Below are 19277 nucleotides of genomic sequence, written 5' to 3' on the forward strand. Positions count from 1 at the left end.
TGAGGTATTCGTAAAATTGAACCCCAATCTTTAAAAAGACTACCTTTAACTGTGATTTGGCTAATGTCATGGTATCCCCTGTGAAACTAAAGTAAGTTTACTGTCTAATGAGGTCTTAATTCCATTGGGTGCATGCGTCTGGTATGCGTACATGCACATAAATTATGCACTACACTTTGATGATTTTTTCCCCTGCGTTTCTCCCCTATAACAGCAACTGATAAACTAAGAATCGACAAACAAAATACAGTATACAACACATGATTGCTGTTGCAAAGAACATAGAGTCCATTCTTTGTATGCTCAGTTTTTCTTATATGCCTAGTTAGCAGCGTGTACATTGTATTACATGAAAAAAAAATGCATGGAATGGCACAAGAAGCATAGCTTGACATGCGTGGCGGCCTCAAAAAGGACAAGAAAAGAATTGGTACAATTGTACCGGTATTTTCACAAGATTAGAGAATTGTGTGAAGGATTTCGTGTGTCCATCATGTGTGTTGAAAAGGTCCTGTGATGGTGTGTGTGGTTTGAAGGTAAAAGTTGGTGAATAGTTGAATGTGATTTCGAAGGTTTCTGTTTTGGGTTTGTTTGTTTGTTTGTTTGTTTGTTTGTTTGTTTGTTTTTGTTTTTGCATTGTGTGTGTGTTTACAATGAGCCCAAGATAACAGGATACAAGGGTTGCCATGGCAATTGAAATCACGTTGTTGTTTTTTTTTGTTTTTGTTTTTTTGTTTTGTGTTTTTTTTTTTGTTTGTTTTTTTAATGTCAAGAATTGATTTGTAATCCTTGTGATGTGTTTGTTGTGACAGTCACATGGCAAGGGAACTATGCAACGTACTGTATTTGACTGAAAATACGACTTTGCAGACAGAAAGGTTGTCTAAAAGAGACGATCACTTCGTTTCCTTTTCCTTCCATGATTATTGTTTTTCAACTGAAACTGAATGAGATCCTCTTCATGATATATCGATAGACTGTAAAACAATTTTTGGTCTGAATTCTCTCTCTCTTACACACACACACCTACATGCACATAACCTTGCACTTTCCATTCGTAGGTTATATACTATATTATGTGAATTTGCGAGTCTTGGTATGTATATATATATATATATATATATATATATATATATATATATGAATAGATACATGTATATAATATTATGTGTGAAAAAAGCCTAAAATGGCAGGTTTTTATCATATATATATATATATGTGAGGGTCACAGTAATATCAGCACTCACCCCCCCCCCCTTTCCTGTGATGATTACACTCGCTCATTATATTATGTAGTATTTATATGTATGTTTATCTATTTGATTCTTTTTCCACATATATATAGGTATATGATATACCACAGTACTCTAGTTGTTTAGTAGAGGTACATACACGGTGGTGTAAGGTCAGGAGGTAATTTACATAATCATGGGGAACACCCCCCCCCCCATAAGTGGAATATCCCTGTGAGGGGTAAAGCGGGTCCTGAAGTTATTCAGAAGGGGCACCTCCTTTGATCATTCTTGAGAAGGCGTCCAAGCAGGCAACGTCACTTTAATCAACCTGCTCCTGTGGCTGTAGCTATAGTCCAGTCCCTCATCCTTTGTACAAAGAAGACACCAAGACTTCTGTCAAGTGGATGGACCCCAGCGCACTGCACATGCTGTAATGTCAGAGCTTCTGTGGGAAAGGGACACGGACTTGCTGTATTCTGCGTCGGACAGTGTTGCGTTGTTTGCGTTGATTTTAGTGTTGCGTTTGCGTTGTTTGCGTTGATTTTAGTGTTGCGTTGTTTGCGTTGTTTAAGTTTGCTTTTAACTTTTGTTGCTACGTTGATTTTAGCGTTTACGTTGTCTTAAATTTGCTTTTAGTGTTGTTTATTATTAGTTGTTTTGAATTTGTTATAAGTTGCTCTCCGTTGTTTTAAACTCGTTTGCTTTGTGTTCAGTGTAATGTTACAATTTTGGAGTTGGTTGGATTTTGGTTTAGTTTGGAATACTGCAACAAAGTGGAGTAATAAAGACACCCTTCTTTTGCAACGGAAACACAGTAAAATCATCTTTGAGCATTCCTTCTTTTCCCAGTCCTTATTAAATAGAACCAGGTGACTGATTTTGTCTTATTGAGTCCGAGCTATTGTAGGTCAACACTGACTGGACGTGTCCAGCCGGTCACATAATTTTGGTGCCGAAACCCGGGATTACTGAAAAGAAGGAAGCTCGTATACACTTAAACTCTAAATTGATTAATAAATTGATAAGGTTTAAAGAAATAGCAACGCAACACTGTCTAATTAGTCGTCAAGATGGCCTCTCCCATTCCACCGAGTGATGTGAGAACTCCAGCGGACGATCCCCGCAGCATGCCGAGAGCGATGTCGACGCTGGACCAGATGACTTCAGTTACGTGGCAGTACCCGAGACCAGCTGTAACCCCGCTTCAGATGGCAGGATTCGACCCCGTTCCTGAGCCGACACAGAGACAGGACCAGTTCATTACGCCGAGCCGAGGCTCGTGGTGTCACATCAAGTGAAGGGCGTCAATGTCTTCTCAGGTAAGGGGGGAATCAAAGTAGAGGATTGGGTGCGTGATATGAAGTATGTAATAGAATCTAAAGGCCCAATGCCACCACAAATGCAGTTCAATGAAATTGTTAGGCATACAGGGGGAAGAGCGCGGGACCTCATCCTGAATTTGGAGCTCCGTGGTGACGAGGAGATGACGCCTGCGCTGGCTTTCCGAGAGCTTCTCGACGAGTATGGGGACCGCGACTGGACGACGTCACCCATGGCGAGCTTCTACGCCCGGACTCAGCAGGCCAGCGAAACTCCATCCGAGTACGCCGTTGCACTGGAGGCAAAGCTGAGGGTCGCACGAGATAAGGGGGACCAAGCGGCCATGGTTGAAAAGCCTGTGCGGGACGCTATGCTTACGACCCAATTCATGTTCGGCTTGAGGGACCAGAAGGTCAAGGCTCGTCTAGCTCCTATGAGGCCGAGGGAGATGACATTCCGAGAACTTAGATGGGAACTGCACGTAATTGAATCGGAGGATCGTCTGACCACGGCTCAGGTATACCGGCAAGATGTGAAGGAGACCTCGAAGGATGCACAGACGATAGAGCAACTCACCAGGAGTATCCAAGAGCTGGCCTCCACACAGCAACAGCATATGGCCCTCTTCCATAAGGTGATGGAAGACCAGCAGAGGAGGCTCGCGGGATTTGAGAGTAGGTTGCAGCAACCATGGACCGCCCAAGGTGGCAGTCGGAGAGGGAGAGGAAGAAGTGGTAGGCAACCACAACATAGCAACGCTTGCTATACCTGTGGACAGCCTGGCCACTATTCACGGACTTGTCCCAATCGACAAAACTCGCAAGGCTTCCGTGGACCTCAGCATCCTTTAAACTAGTTCGACCTGCAGACGAGGCCGGCAGTCTGTGGGTACATTCAACCAATGTAGCCCTGGCAGAACTGGAACAAGCTACCAGACGCAGGTGACAACGGGGAATAACACTGGTGAGGAGGAGCCTGAGGTGTCCCGGACCCCTTCTTCAGATGTGAAACAAGCATTAGACGTGCCAGTCAATACAGCAGCAGAGCAAACGAAGGATGACTCACCCTTGCATCAGGCGGCACCCAGCCACAACGTTAATGTTGCACCTGCAGAGCAACATGATGATGGCTCATCTATTTTGTTGGCAGGCGTAGATGTGGAAGAGCTTGCACAGCTGCAGGGAGAGGATGTCGTAATCAGCCGAGTCGTCGAGCTCCTTCAAGCCGGACAGAGACCAGCCTCACGTCAGTTGCGAAAGGAAGCAATTGTTGCTCGCTTGCTGCTTCGACAGTGGGATAGTCTTCACATCTGCGAGAATGGTGTACTGTGGCATAGTAGAGGAGATCGTAGACTACTCGTTCTGCCTAAAGGTCTGAGAAAGCTGGCTCTCCGTAGGGCACACGTTGAAATGGGTCATCTCGGACTTGACAAGACTTTGGCACTCATGCAAGACAGATTCGACTTACCTGGCATGAAGACGATAGTCCAGCAGTACATCCAGAGGTGTCGAAGATGCACTGTCCGGAAGACGACAGGAGCAAAGTCCAAAGCCCCACTTCAACCCATCAAGTCAAGCAGACCACTTGAACTGGTATGTATCGATTTCCTTAGCTTAGAGACGTCACGGGGAGGTATAGAGAATGTCCTGGTGGTCACGGATCACTTTACTCGCCACGCCCAAGCTTTTCCTACTAGAGACCAGTCTGCTCAAACAGTGGCTAGGACTTTGTGGAGCAGGTACATAGTTCACTATGGCATACCTGAACGCATCCATAGTGATCAAGGCAGGTGTTTTGAGGCAGCTCTAGTGCGTGAGTTATGTGACCTACTTCACATACAAAAGAGCAGGACAACGCCGTATCACCCACAGGGGAATGGAATGACAGAACGTTTCAATGGTACACTCCTTAACATGTTAGGGACACTGGAGCCATCGCAGAAGCCGAACTGGAAGGAGCACGTGGAGTCTCTCACCCACGCATATAATTGCACCAAACACGCATCAACAGGGTTTTCCCCATTCTTTTTGATGTTTGGAAGAGAGCCACGTATCCCCCTTGACCTCATCGGCACACCTCCGGAAGATGACGACAAACCCATCTCCAACTATGTCGACGAGCTTCGCCACACCCTCCAAGAGGCTCATCAAAACGCCCTTGCAAATGCTGAAAGTGCTCGAGCCAAGCAGAAAGGCTCATATGACAAGAAAACCAAGGATGCCCCCTTTGAACATGGAGATAAGGTACTCGTGGCACATAAGGCACTGATTGGTCGTCAAAAGCTGGCTGACAAATGGGGTGAGTCTCCTTACACTGTGATACGCAGGCTCCCTGACCAGGATGTATACACTGTCAGAGAGGACAGTACAGGCAGGGAGCGGACTCTTCACAGGAATATGCTGACTGCGTGCACATTTTTGCCGGGTAGCAGTGAAAGTGAAGACGATGCCGGTGAAGACAGTACAGATGTATCGAGTGAAGAGGATGTCAGTATTGCTCATGTGGACCCAAGTTCGAGTCATCCTCCACGGAAGAAGCGCAGTGAAGTCGACGCAAATCGTCAGCGACGCTCATCGAGGACACGCCGAAGTCCCCGAAGATATGGAGGCCCAACCTCTTCCCTCTTCGTGCAACAAATACGACCTCGACTAAATTCCATTTAAATGCTGTTGTTTTATTTATTTACATTGTTGGGGACAACAATGGTTTTAAACGGTGGCGAATGCGAGGGTCACAGTAATATCAGCACTCACCCCCCCCCCCCCTTTCCTGTGATGATTACACTCGCTCATTATTATGTAGTATTTATATGTATGTTTATCTATTTGATTCTTTTTCCACATATATATATATATATATAGGTATATGATATACCACAGTACTCTAGTTGTTTAGTAGAGGTACATACACGGTGGTGTAAGGTCAGGAGGTAATTTACATAATCATGGGGAACACCCCCCCCCCCCCCCCCATAAGTGGAATATCCCTGTGAGGGGTAAAGCGGGTCCTGAAGTTATTCAGAAGGGGCACCTCCTTTGATCATTCTTGAGAAGGCGTCCAAGCAGGCAACGTCACTTTAATCAACCTGCTCCTGTGGCTGTAGCTATAGTCCAGTCCCTCATCCTTTGTACAAAGAAGACACCAAGACTTCTGTCAAGTGGATGGACCCCAGCGCACTGCACATGCTGTAATGTCAGAGCTTCTGTGGGAAAGGGACACGGACTTGCTGTATTCTGCGTCGGATAGTGTTGCGTTGTTTGCGTTGATTTTAGTGTTGCGTTTGCGTTGTTTGCGTTGATTTTAGTGTTGCGTTTGCGTTGTCTGCGTTGATTTTAGTGTTGCGTTGTTTGCGTTGTTTGCGTTGTTTAAGTTTGCTTTTAACTTTTGTTGCTACGTTGATTTTAGCGTTTACGTTGTCTTAAATTTGCTTTTAGTGTTGTTTGTTATTAGTTGTTTTGAATTTGTTATAAGTTGCTCTCCGTTGTTTTAAACTCGTTTGCTTTGTGTTCAGTCTAATGTTACAATTTTGGAGTTGGTTGGATTTTGGTTTAGTTTGGAATACTGCAACAAAGTGGAGTAATAAAGACACCCTTCTTTTGCAACGGAAACACAGCAAAATCATCTTTGAGCATTCCTTCTTTTCCCAGTCCTTATTAAATAGAACCAGGTGACTGATTTTGTCTAATTGAGTCCGAGCTATTGTAGGTCAACACTGACTGGACGTGTCCAGCCGGTCACATATCTATATATATATATATATATATATATATATATATATATACAATACTTCATGTATGTATCTATATATTCATATACCAAGACTCGCAAATTCACATGAAGTGCCCTTTTCCCATTTTAAAGCATAATTACACAATAATTATTATAATTATATGGATTGAGTAAATGCAGCAATATTAGTTGAACACATCAGTGCAACTCTGAGAAAAATCGGACAATCTGTTCAAAAGTTATGATTTTTGTAAAGCTTAAAATGAGAAGGCTGCTACAGTTTATGATGTCACATGCGTAGAACGGTCATTGGGAGGAAAATAAATGAACAAAATTCAATAAGAGTTTACTTTTTGAAAAAGTGCACATTCCATCGACAATAATTATAATTATGAAAGAGGCAGGTCAAGTGCTGTGTTATCATTCCAGAAAAATAGAGATAATTTATGTCAAATTTTCTTTACATTTTCTTTATATTGTTCTATACGCATATGACATCACAAGCTGTAGTAATCTCCTCATTAAGCCATGGCGTCAATGAAACTTCAAAACTTCATAACTTTACTTGTCCGATTTTCTTCAAACTTTTACTAATGTGCTCTACTAAGATTGCTGCATTCTCATTCAATCCACATGCATATTAAGATAAACTTGTTCTTAAAGTAATGCTATACCATCAAATTATACAGAAAATTGAAATCTTCTCAATCATACTGAATGCCTCAGTTTCAAATCAAGAAGTTTTTTGAAGATATTAAAATTATCAAATGTATATTAATTATGTTTTTTCGGAAGCTTCAATCTCAACTATCTAAAATTGATACAAATTGATTTATCTATTTTTGCATTTACTCTTTAAACATAATACTTTGCATATTTGCATGACCACACGAGAGTTGGTTTCTGCACCCTACAAGTTTTCAAATTTCACGCAATGATGCCAGTCATTCCATCATACCCCGTTAGGCACAGCCAAGGTAAGAACTCACACACACACACACACACACACACATAAACAAACACACAAACAATTAAACAAACGCATGCAGTACGTCACCCATTATATAGTAGCGATAGGTGTGTTCAAATTTGACCCTCAGCATGTTTGCTATCAGATACTATATTCTAGCTGCTAATCTCTTTTGGAAGTTACTTTCCGACAACCTGAACACACCTTGTCACCCGTCAGTTCCATCGTCACGCACCAACAAGCAAGATGAATATCTGTATTCACTTAATCGTGTGCTCGATCAGCCATTTATTAGTGTGTCCTTTCTACTCCTGTTATTTGCCCATTGTATTACAAAAGTAACTGTGTCTGACATATTGACAGTTAGTTCCCAGAGTGTGATGACAATGTGTAGATACAAGAGCAGGTACTGCAATGTAGTTCTGTGAGACTCCAGTGTGTACAGATACTGTAATTACTGTAGCGCAGTGCCCTCTGCGCAGGGCGGTAAGAATTCTGTGATCACGCGCTTTTGCACCGGAAAATTCCCCTTACTTCTTATTGGCGGACTTTCCTATCACTGGTGTTCAATGTTCTGCCATTCTGAAAGTTGTCAAACTCAACCATCGATGGATTCACGTGGTGCACTGGTTCCTGATGGTATCGTGTGCAATCTGTCGGAAGTTGTTTGCCATTGACATTGACATCCTGTGTATCAGACAGCAATATCTTGAATTATACCTGAAAAATATATAAACCGTTGCTCCACAAGACGCCCGATACAGAAGAACGGGAAAACTTATCACACCATCAGGGTAAAGATACCCGTTGTGTTTACTGTTTGCTGCAAACACTCGTCACTCGTTGTCGCGTTGCTGAAGACATCGCAACCCCTATTACACTGATGCAGGAGTGGAGAAGAGAATCGAGAAAGTTCTCTCTTGCATTCATCCATTTTTTTCTGTACATCATGACCTTCGAAATCTCCTGAGCTACGTGCAGGATTTAGTTGACCTTTCACATCACTGATGTTGTCTTGGGTAGGGTCAGTCATGGGTCTAAGTTCATCGCTGGAAGCTGGCACTGACCCTCAGGGCTCAAGTGGTAAATATAATTCGCATTGCCTGATCTATTTTGATTGATAACTACAACCTTCAGTGCGATCTCATGCTTTCGACCTAAATACCAATGCAGAGATGCATGTGCCGCTGAACCAGATTTTGAGTGCATTATAAAACATTTATTTGAGCGCGTTAAATGTTCTCTTCGAAATATGAACTCACAGTAAGCATGGTAAGTATACGCTAACAAATGTGATAATGTGAGAATGCATGATGTCATGTGTTTGTGTGGAAATGTGATCTCCCTTGTTTTACGTCAGTGTAGTTTCAGAATGCTAGTAAGAAGGAATTCTGCAGCAGGAGAATTCAGTTATCCTCTCCTTCGCTGCGTTTCGCTCGCAGTGTTGGCCCATAGTACGATGAATCTGATACACCGCACATTCCAAGCATTTTAAATCTTATTTTCTCTTTTTATAATGTGCGTTCAATATCAAACTACCATGCCTTGCATGCATGTACATTGCAACATACAGAAATGTGTTGCAAGTACATGTAAACAACCGTTTCATGATTATGTACAAAATCATAAAAGCTATATTAAGGGGGGAAAGAAACAACAACAAACAAACAAAAAATCTCTTATAGGCCAGACAAACTCATCCAGAGAGAGAACACAAACAAAACAAAGCGAAAATGGGTGACGGGTGAAAGGAAGGAGCAAACTTCTAATGAAATTTCCGTTTTACCACAGAAATTAGCCAATATCACAATATATACCATACGTTCATTGAGGATCGAATTCAAGTATGGCCTACCTGGTAACTTAATGTTTGATAAATCACGCGTTGAATTGTCGTAAATGTTCAAATGGTTCATCAATTCGCGAGAAGCGCTTCCGTCGCCATATACTACATCACTTTCGGTTTTGACTTGAAGAGACGCGTATAAATGAACTGTTCACGCATCATCAACACGCGACACATGCACATCATTATTATCGTCTCAGACTACGAGATATCGCTTTTGGTATCACGCTTTTGGTATCTTCGTGAATTGCAGCAGCTATATATGTATATGCTGGGCTTGGTTTGGACAAGGAGGTTCTAGAGAATCGAGTCACAACCGTCTTATTTCCTTTGATAGATGTTCGAAGCCGCCGATCAAAAATATTTGAAGCATGTGCCAAACAGGATCTGCCACGCAGATACGGAGACAATTGACTCGTGTCTCATTGCATAATCACCAGCCACTTTCAAAGGAAGATATGTCTTCGTGATGGAAATTACTTTTATAAAAGATAGGTGGTACAGACACGAGGATGCACGAATGGAATTTGAGCAAAAACTGCTGAAATAAAGATGAAAATTACCCGACTGGGCATTCCCGGGCACTAATCTGATATATCTATCAATAAAGAATTATACTTGAAGATTATTCCATATTAGTTTTATTTGCGGAAATTAAGAGGAAAAGTGATAAAACCAGCTTTCCAGGATGGTACAGTTTTAAACATTTTCACATGATACAGCTCTGATTTACACTTTTGCGCAAATTTCTGGACGGAATTGACTTTTGTTTTACATGCTTTATCATTAAGTGAAATTTTATTTCATTAAATAAATAAATAAATAAGCAAAATATGGCCAACATTATGATAACGTTCAAAATGAATCTTCAGATTGCTTAGCAAGACGGCGGCGTCGAACATCGATCATCAAAGGCACAAGTGCACCTGTGGAATTCTTTTGTACATCAATAGAAATCTGACAACTGTAAAATTACAGCCAGTTGGAACTCCATGTATAAAACATCCTTGGTTTGGATTGTTTTTTTTACCAGACACCAAGCGAGTGAAACCAAAAATAAACCTGGACTGAGTGGATGAAAAGGTAAAACGCATCAGTGAAGTTTGAGGAAAATTGACCAATACATTCAAACGTTATAAATTTTGTTCAGTTTTTGTACAGCCGTCGCTTGATAAGAAGAACAAATGTGATGTCACACATGGAAAACAATATTAATAAACAAAATAGATAGAATTCAACAGATTTTCATTTTCAAACATAATTTCATGGCTTACCTCTTCAGAAGGGAGAGGGAATACAAATACCTTCAACATAATAGTGATAAAACAAGTAGAATATACTGAGTGTTTACTTTTCATTATGACTTTTTTGAAATGTTACATTTTCTTTATAAATATATCATAGACGATAACATTGTGCAACATCACATTTTGACAGTCTCCTTATTCACTATTTGCTGTACTGAAACTTAAAATCATATTTGAACGGAATATTTGATTTTCCTCAAACTTGACCGATGTGTTCTGCTATATTCAATTTCTGCCTTACCTCAATCCACGTATACTGTATATCATGTTGGTTTCATTCCCTCATAAAAACTCTGAACGAACCAACGCTAAACACCATGCATGCACATAAGGCACATATCGCAGGCATATCAAACACATATAGATCCTCTCGTTTCATAGGAGATGGAATAGTATTTACGTTGACACATCTTCTTTGAAACATGATAGCAACACTGTACGAGAGAATGATAATAATGATGGTGATGATGATGAAAAGCACATATTAATATTCCTCAATTAATTGATAGATGAGTTATGCTGTGAATTATAGCAATTGATTTGCCATTACTTATCCTGTCCTATACTCCTACAGTATTACCTATTTAGTGAAAGTGCTGATGTAAAGCATGAGAAATTTCATAAGGACTTCTGTGGTACGGTACTCCTGTGGTACTCCTGTGGTACTCCTATGGTACAAATTTTTACATAGCTCATGAATATTCATAAAAAGCACTCTAGATTTTAGAAAATACATATATGACTTAAAAAGCCAAAGTATTAATGATGGAACTTACTTTGAACTTTATGAAAGATTGTCTAATTATGTTATGTTATTCCCAATATCATAGATATTGTTATGAAAGTGTAATTTCATATCTTGATAATAAAGTATAATCGAGTTAGTAACCATGCCTTAATGCTTTACGGATAGACGGCCATATATATATGTACTGATACGGTCGATGGCTACCTAGGAATAGAATATGACTATATAGATCTATTATAGGACTAGATTGGCACTTGGCCATTAGACTGTCATTTGAGGTTATATGTTAGGAGTAGGACAAGTTATTAAGTAGGGCCATGTTTGTCCTGAAATCCATCACTCACCTATCAGGAATATTCCTTGATATGTGACTAAAATTCTCCCAGATTTTTTTTTTTTCGATCTATCCTGTGTGGTACTCTCCTGTGGTACCATGGAAATGCCATATGGTACTGCCCTGTGGTAATGCTGTGTGGTAATGATCGACCTGTGGTACTGTCCTGTGGTACTGTCCCAAAATACCACAGGACAGTTCCTGTGGTATTTACTGTTCTGTGGTAATAGTCCTGTGGTACTGCCCTGTGGTACGTCCCAAAATACCACATGATTTCCTGTGGTACTGCCCTGTGGTACGTCCCAAAATACCACAGGAATTCCTGTGGTACTGTCCTGTGGTATGTCCCAAAATACCACAGGACAATTCCTGTGGTACTGTCCTGTGGTACTTTCCTGTGGTACTGTCCTGTGGTGCTGTCCTGTGGTACCGTCCTGTGGTAATTACCACAGGAGTACCACAGGACTTTTTCGTAAGGGTAATAATAATAATAATAATAATAATAACAATAATAATAATAATAATAATCATAATGATGATAATAACAATAATAATAATAATAATAATGATAATAATAATTATTATCATTATTATTATTATTATTATTATTATTATTATTATTATTATTATTATCATTATCATTATCATTGTTATTGTTATTATTATTATTATCATTATTATTGTTATTATTAGGTCTTATTCACCCATCAGGGTGTAGCCTCTTCAGTGTAGCCAGTGCTCTTCCAGAGGGCCTTGCCATTATTATTACCCCATAGCAGCGTTGCCAGGTACCCATTAAATTTATACAGCTGGGTCGAGAGGGACATAAGTGGGTAAAAACATCTTGTCCAAGGACGTAAGCACCGGGCGGGAATCGAACTCGGGTCCTCCGCTTGGGAGTCGGGAGTCTTATCCACTATGCCACAGCGTCCCTATACAGGGTCTGACCTGTGACCCCTTTTTTCTGGCAAGGGGAGTTATTAGTCATAACATCAACACGCCTTTGTCTGCGCCGGATATCAATATCCCATCCATTCATGCTATAGGCGCCTTGCTCTCTTCTCACAAGTTCAAGAGGAGCATGCACACTCACATCATCTCGTCCCGTGGCCTATTTAAAGGGATAGTATACTAGTGGAGATGTGGGATGAGGATTTGGCTTTGAACTTTTTTCTAGATACCATAAACCCGTATCCGGGCAATTACCCCCAGAGGGCAATTACCCCGGCTAAATACTGGTTAGTGGTAAGGTTAGAGTAAAGATTAGGGTTAGGGTTATGTTAAGGGTTAGGAGTTTGGGTTAGGGTTAGGATTAGGTTCAGGATTAGGATTAGGATAAGGGCCAGGGGAATGGTCCGGAGTAATTGCCCAGGGGGTAATTGCCCTAGACCCCAAGAAACCACTTATGAAATAATATTACACAGCACACCATACTAATATTAATTCACAAAGTTTATTCGATGAAAATCAGTTTAGGAATGGTTGAGGCACCCAAAAACAAAGTAAAACAAAGCAATCCGAATAAAAGGTGGGTCCCACCTTCTATTAAGATTGCTTTGTTTTGGATATATCGGCCATTTCAAAATCAATTTTCATCAAATAAACGGCGAATTCCTTTTGGAATTATAAGCTCTTTTATATTACGTAAGAGGATTCTCATTATCTCAACAAAAAATGTTAGAAACCTTAAGTTAGGTCTCAACCAAAACTATACGATCCCTTTAAACCAGACAGTATCTAACTATGGAGCTCGCACAATCAAACACAGACATTAGACCCACGCAAGCATACATACCCATTACACACGTGTTAATGCCATAAGCGCCCGACTGTGCCAGTCTCCATACCCCTCCCTGTGTGTATGATTGTTTTAAAGAACCATCGAAAGAGGGTAAAACTTTCATTCAAACTGTAAAAACACCATGTCTTAATACGAAGCACTCTGGCTGATGTATCTGCAACTGCATATCCGTAATAAAAGTGAGAGATTTTCTAAAATATCGGTCAATAAAAAAGAGATGAATAAAGATATAATATTATCATCGCTAAATCGAATGCCTGTATAGATAACTTATGTCCATGTAGAGCACATCCGTACATTATCACCTGAAATTATAATCACTTGTAGAAAGGAAAACAAGTGAATGTATAATATCACATAAGTTTTAAATAAACAAGCTAGAGAACTGAAACTTTATACGTGTAGGCCCACAAGGAGAGATACGGGAAAATTTTAACGGGGAGGGAGGAATGGATTATTATAATTACTTTGAGGCCCATTCGTTCTACGACGGCCTTAGTCTGGGAGGTATAGCGATTTATCTTTGCATCACTGCCTACTGACAGCAATTATGGACGCCCATTCTTGTAAGTACGAAAGGGTAAGATTTTCACTTTGCTATGAAGTTGCAGTATACGCTTTGACAGTGTACCTATAACTTATACGACATGCTTTGTAACAGTACACAGAGGCGCAGTTGGCTACTTCCATGCAGGTGTATCAGTAACTTAGCCCAAACGAGCAAAGGAACTAGTATACGTTTCGGTGCAATCTTCACCCGATAGCTGACGACTCGTTTGGGAAGTGTCGTACGAATGCGCGGGAAACCTATTGCTATAGACAAGTGTATGGCTTATCATGTCGGTTCAGTGCTTAGAGACGCAGCGTGGAAACTATACTTAGGGCACGGAGATACTTAACATGCCCGGGGCGCGGCAGTCGTAAAGAGACGTAACACTGTATGTTGTGATAAACGCGAGAGAGTACATGTATACTCCTAGTCTGGCTTCCAGACCCTCTGCCCATACTATTTCGCTATCCATGATATTAACGCCCTCAACGTCGAAAACTAGTATAGTTTAAGTTGATTTTCTCGCGCCGCGGAGTCCAGTTGGCAAAGGGTCTGGAAACCAGACTAGTATACTCCATGAAGGTATGCGGACGGTACGAGTAGTGACATTGTGACAATGTTGAGTCTTCATACAAGAATGATTAACAAGAATTCTGCAATTTGCCCATTTTGAGCTCTATTTTTTCTTGGTATTTCCGTTCGGATAAATACCTTGTTTAGACATGTCATTCTGGTTGTAAGAGGACATCCAGTTCTGTTCACCGGATTATAGTCTTATCCCCCTATTCAGAATAAAAGTATATAATTATGAGGACTCTTTTGGGAACGGAAAAACCAGGGAGTCCCGCCTTCATGGAAAAACAATACAAATATATTATATAATAGTATATGAATTTGATATGTCAGCGTTTTGTACCATGGAGGTGACCAGAAATTTTTGGAATACATGTAGGTTTAATGTTCGACTGGTTTCGTGGGTAGAGCACGTGTTCCTCAGCTAAAATCTTACATTAATAATAAGCATTTATATGGTATGTGAGTGAGTATGAGGAATTTCTGTATGGCCAGTTGCATGGGCGCCAGACAAGAAGTCGTGGGTTACCAATAGGCTATGACTGCCTTTTATTACTGACCACACGTGGTAATACTCGGACTGCCATCCCTGATCTGCCGGAAGAGCTTGGCATAGACTACATTACAAAAATAATGATGTTCAAAAATAATAATAATAATAATCGTCGCTATAGAGCTTATCTTTATCACAATTCGAACGAAGTACTACGTCATCCTTTCCACAACTTGTTTTTAGAAAAGGCAATTATGAAAAACCCTCACATTCAAAGAATCATTGCACAACTTACATAGTCTGAAATAACAGACGGCAATTTGAGAACATTATGACTGCACACACACACACACACACACACAAAAAAAAAATAACTATACGAGGAGACGTACGGAACTATTTCTATTGAAGCCGTCTCACACACGGTATTTTATTTTGACCAAAATGCTGTTCGTTATTTGCTGGATGTAGGCCTGCGATATTTCATGCGAAGTGAGCATGTTGCCGAAAATGTAAAGACAGGTGAAAACGGATATCCATCAGGCATCTGCTGCAATGAAACCTTATCGCAAAATGATTAGTTTAACGTGATAAATATCGTGATTATCAGCCGATGCTAAGCATTTTTAGCAGAGATATTATGTGCTTGGTTTCGTGTGGCGATATTTTGTGGCATTTATGTTACTATAATGTGCTCAATTGCGTCCAATTAGTGCATAAGTCCTAGCCTCTAACTTGTCGACGGTAGTGGCTCCTCGCGCGGTTTATTTGCCTTGCTTCGCTCATCATAATATTTTGCCTCGATATTATAATGATCGACTCTACGAACTCTCAACAGAGCAAGGCCCGTCGACGACAGGCTATAGAGGTCAGACCCTATGCACACTGTGTAGCGACAGCAGTCGAATCCAGCTCACATGCGCAAGAAGGCAGGGAAAAAAAAGCTGAACGCCTTCTCGTAAGGTCAGGGAATGACTGAAGGGCACTAAACATAATATACAATGCAACGTCCTGCCTGACTGTCTTCCAGCACAATATAATTTTATAAAAGGCTTTACGGGCTTTATGTAGAAAGTAGGCCCTAAATACACGTCAAAATAGATGTATGGGCAGGCGTGACGGGTGGCTAAGGTCACAGGTCAGAAGGGACTGCAGGATGTTTGACACATCTTGTCAAGCACATATCTGAATCGTATTTCCAGTCTGACTTGTGATTTTGTGGGCGGAAAGTATTTAACAATTTTATTTCTCAGGACGGGTAAAGGCAGCTATCATCTATAGGCCTATAAGTCGATATTACCTTTCCAAGACTAATAGAAAATCAAACCGCACAGTAGACCGAATGATGCTCGTTAACTTTTCAGTGTTGTTGTTGTTGTTGTTGTTGTTGTTGTTATTGTTGTTGTCTTGTTTGTTGTGTGAATGTGTGTGTGTGCAATGATTACATTGCTCTGCACACATAATGAAATACATTCTTCGTAGCATAATATTTAAAGGCTCTAGCATGCACAGAATCTGATACGGTAGTGGTAATGATGATGCCATAATGAATATTTCTATAATACTATAGTACGCACTTTCTGACAATTATTTGTCACTCAAAGCGCTACAGTACGTGATACTAATGGGCCCTAACTGAAATATAGATAGAGCTCATGGTACCAATCAGCTGGATCAAAGACTTCTGCAAATTAAAAAAAAAATAGTTATACATGTATTGAACGATGTATTCGTAAAAGGATATGTTAACCAGTGAATTTGGCCTTCATGGGTATAATGGGCGGAGCGGTCGTAGTAGTAATGACACCATGTGACCATGATGTATAGTGTGCCTATCTGACAATCAATTAAACAAAAAATTACGTTCCCTTTGACGTTGTAGAATTTCAAGAGTAAACAATGGAATCCGGACATGTAGTATCACATAATTATCTCCTCTTCTATCCCGTCGTGTCACATGATAAACTAAATTTGCTATCCATCTACATTGTTATGACGCCGGTCAAAGGAAAACTTGTTTCTGTGTTAAAAATTACATTAACCGCAGTTATTCAAAATGAAAAGAGATTTTAGAGTTGATGAATTTGTTTCAGGGGGATTTTGACGAAATAAAGTGCAGTGAACTCTGTTAAGTGCAGTGAAAGTGGAGACTAAATCTCAAATGAGGGAAAACTTAAGTAGCCATATACTAATACTCGCTTGCACTGGTCATCACACTTCGACCTATACTGTTAAACAATATCGATTATTGTCTTGACCGAAACGCAAACCAATGTGGTTTATACAATGTATGTGGAGATAATTGAAGTCAACCATACACAGACATAATATATAGATGATGACTGGCGGGGGAGGGAACATCCCGAATGTTCCGTCCGAAGGGTTTGAAATGCTATTGAGTGAGGTTATTTCGTCTCGGGACTTACAGCCTCCCGAAATAGCATTTCAAACCCTGAGAGTGGAACGTTTGGTACATGTTCCCGACAACAAAAGTCATCACTTGTTATATTATATGGGTTAGTCAAATCATACTTTCGTACGCATTACAATAATCGGTCATCGGCTTAATTTTTCACATTGTATGGAATAACAAATTTATCCTATCGATTGCGTGAAAAATATGATCGTTCAATCGTTTGGTATCGTTTGTCATTTGTTACGTGAAAATGTTTTCCCGTGGGAGAACAGTACAAAAATGTTCTGCCCATGGGCGAATATAACCAATGTGCCTCCATGGCGTGACTGTGTTTAGCCAATCACTAACCGGTATTTGACTAACCCATTTAATATTTAATATTATCATACAGCTATAGATGTTAGTGTAGAGTCGTGGTTGGTCATGCCAATTCATCATTGTTTCCGAATGCAGCATTCTTTTCTGTGGCCTTCACATCGGTGCTTGAGGGCGGGCTTGATCCACAGAGGGTGCCTTTCGACCGAATCCTGTCCTGCCAACCAGAATCGGCTTTCAGTACAGAGGACAGCCAGTTCACCTGTCCCATCCCTGGCTCCTACTTCTTCACGTTCACGTAAGAACGCTCTCTTTGTTGCGGGCATGCGCACAGACAGTCCACACCAAAGAGATTATTCCAAAATGATTTATAGGATGAAAAGGAAAAAAAGAGAAATCGACACAGCTGCAACGTTCTAAATACACGTTTCTCTTCATTCGTCATACTACTTTCTCAACCATACCTATATGCATGAGCATAACAGCCGGGTCTAGATTTTAATCTGTCCGATAATCATGCAGATGGATGGATGAATTTGCTAGGCTCCATCAGTTCCAAGGAAACACTCCAACCGACATTTAATGCGAAACTCTCTCTCTCTCTCTCTCTCTCTCTCTCTCTCTCTCTTCGTCCACAGGATCCATCCAGATGAGGGAAAGGCTGCCTCGGTTTGCCTGAAGAAGAACGAAGATTCCGTGGTCATGCTCTACGCCCACAAGAACAAACGCGGTCCAAGCACCTCCTCGCAGTCTGCCATCTTGGATTTGCAACCTGGAGATGTCGTGTGGCTGGAACTCCAGTCTGGCAACGAGTACGCGATCCGCAGTCACCCGGGCACTCCACTTGTCACCTTCACTGGGATATTGGTCAAAAGCCAGTTGACGGACTGATTCTGAAGTTTTGGTTTCCAACTTCATGATTGTCTGTAACGAGAGGACATTGTAGGCACTGCGAGTTTTGCTTTGACGAATTCAGGCAAAATTGGAATGATGCGAAATGGATTTTATGCATTTTTTTTTTATAAGTAAGGGTATACATTCAAATGCGACCAAGGATTTTCAGTATTTGTACTCACACATATAAGTTAGCACTTAGTGATCTTCACTTACTCCGCAGGAGCTTCTTTCATTCCTTAAAGGTAGTGTTTACCATTGGGAGCAGTGATTTCAAAAATTTTCGAGTTATCACATTTGATGTATGATTATGTGTATAGGTCAATTATGTCACAAAACATTCTGCCATAATGAAGTTTCTGCGATAAAACCTAAAATATGAAGAAATATTACTACTTTTCTCAATAAACCATAACTGTAGACAGTTTAGTCCAGAAACATTTGTAATCATAACTATATATTGTTCACATTTTGTATATTTAACAATACTTAACATTGATTAAACTTATTAACTTTTTTTTCACAAGTTGTTTCTATTCCTAACTCGCATTTTAGAACTACATTGTTTTTTGAAGCACCAAAGCTGAATTTCATTTGCAAAATGATGGTAAAGAATGACTTTAAATTTGTCTCCCCACCTCCTCTCCCAGGATCGTCTCTCCACTTTAGGGGCCAGGCATGTTATACAGTGTGCACTGGTGATGTGTGGACTCCACCCAAAAAGCTGTTTAAACTTAAACATGATA

General features: G+C 40.6%; 1 protein-coding gene across 1 annotated transcript; it reads left to right on the forward strand.

The window, feature by feature from the left end:
* The first annotated feature begins 8023 nt into the window (after window positions 1-8023).
* LOC140231005 (complement C1q tumor necrosis factor-related protein 4-like) lies at window positions 8024-18566 on the forward strand. Its single transcript, XM_072311155.1, has 3 exons — window positions 8024-8337; window positions 17776-17935; window positions 18276-18566. The coding sequence occupies exons 1-3, from the start codon at window positions 8262-8264 to the stop codon at window positions 18526-18528; spliced, it is 489 nt and encodes a 162-aa protein (XP_072167256.1). The 5' UTR covers window positions 8024-8261; the 3' UTR covers window positions 18529-18566.
* Window positions 18567-19277: the final 711 nt, after the last annotated feature.

Source organism: Diadema setosum, chromosome 7, assembly GCF_964275005.1.
Source record: "Diadema setosum chromosome 7, eeDiaSeto1, whole genome shotgun sequence".
Lineage (NCBI taxonomy): Eukaryota > Metazoa > Echinodermata > Echinoidea > Diadematoida > Diadematidae > Diadema > Diadema setosum.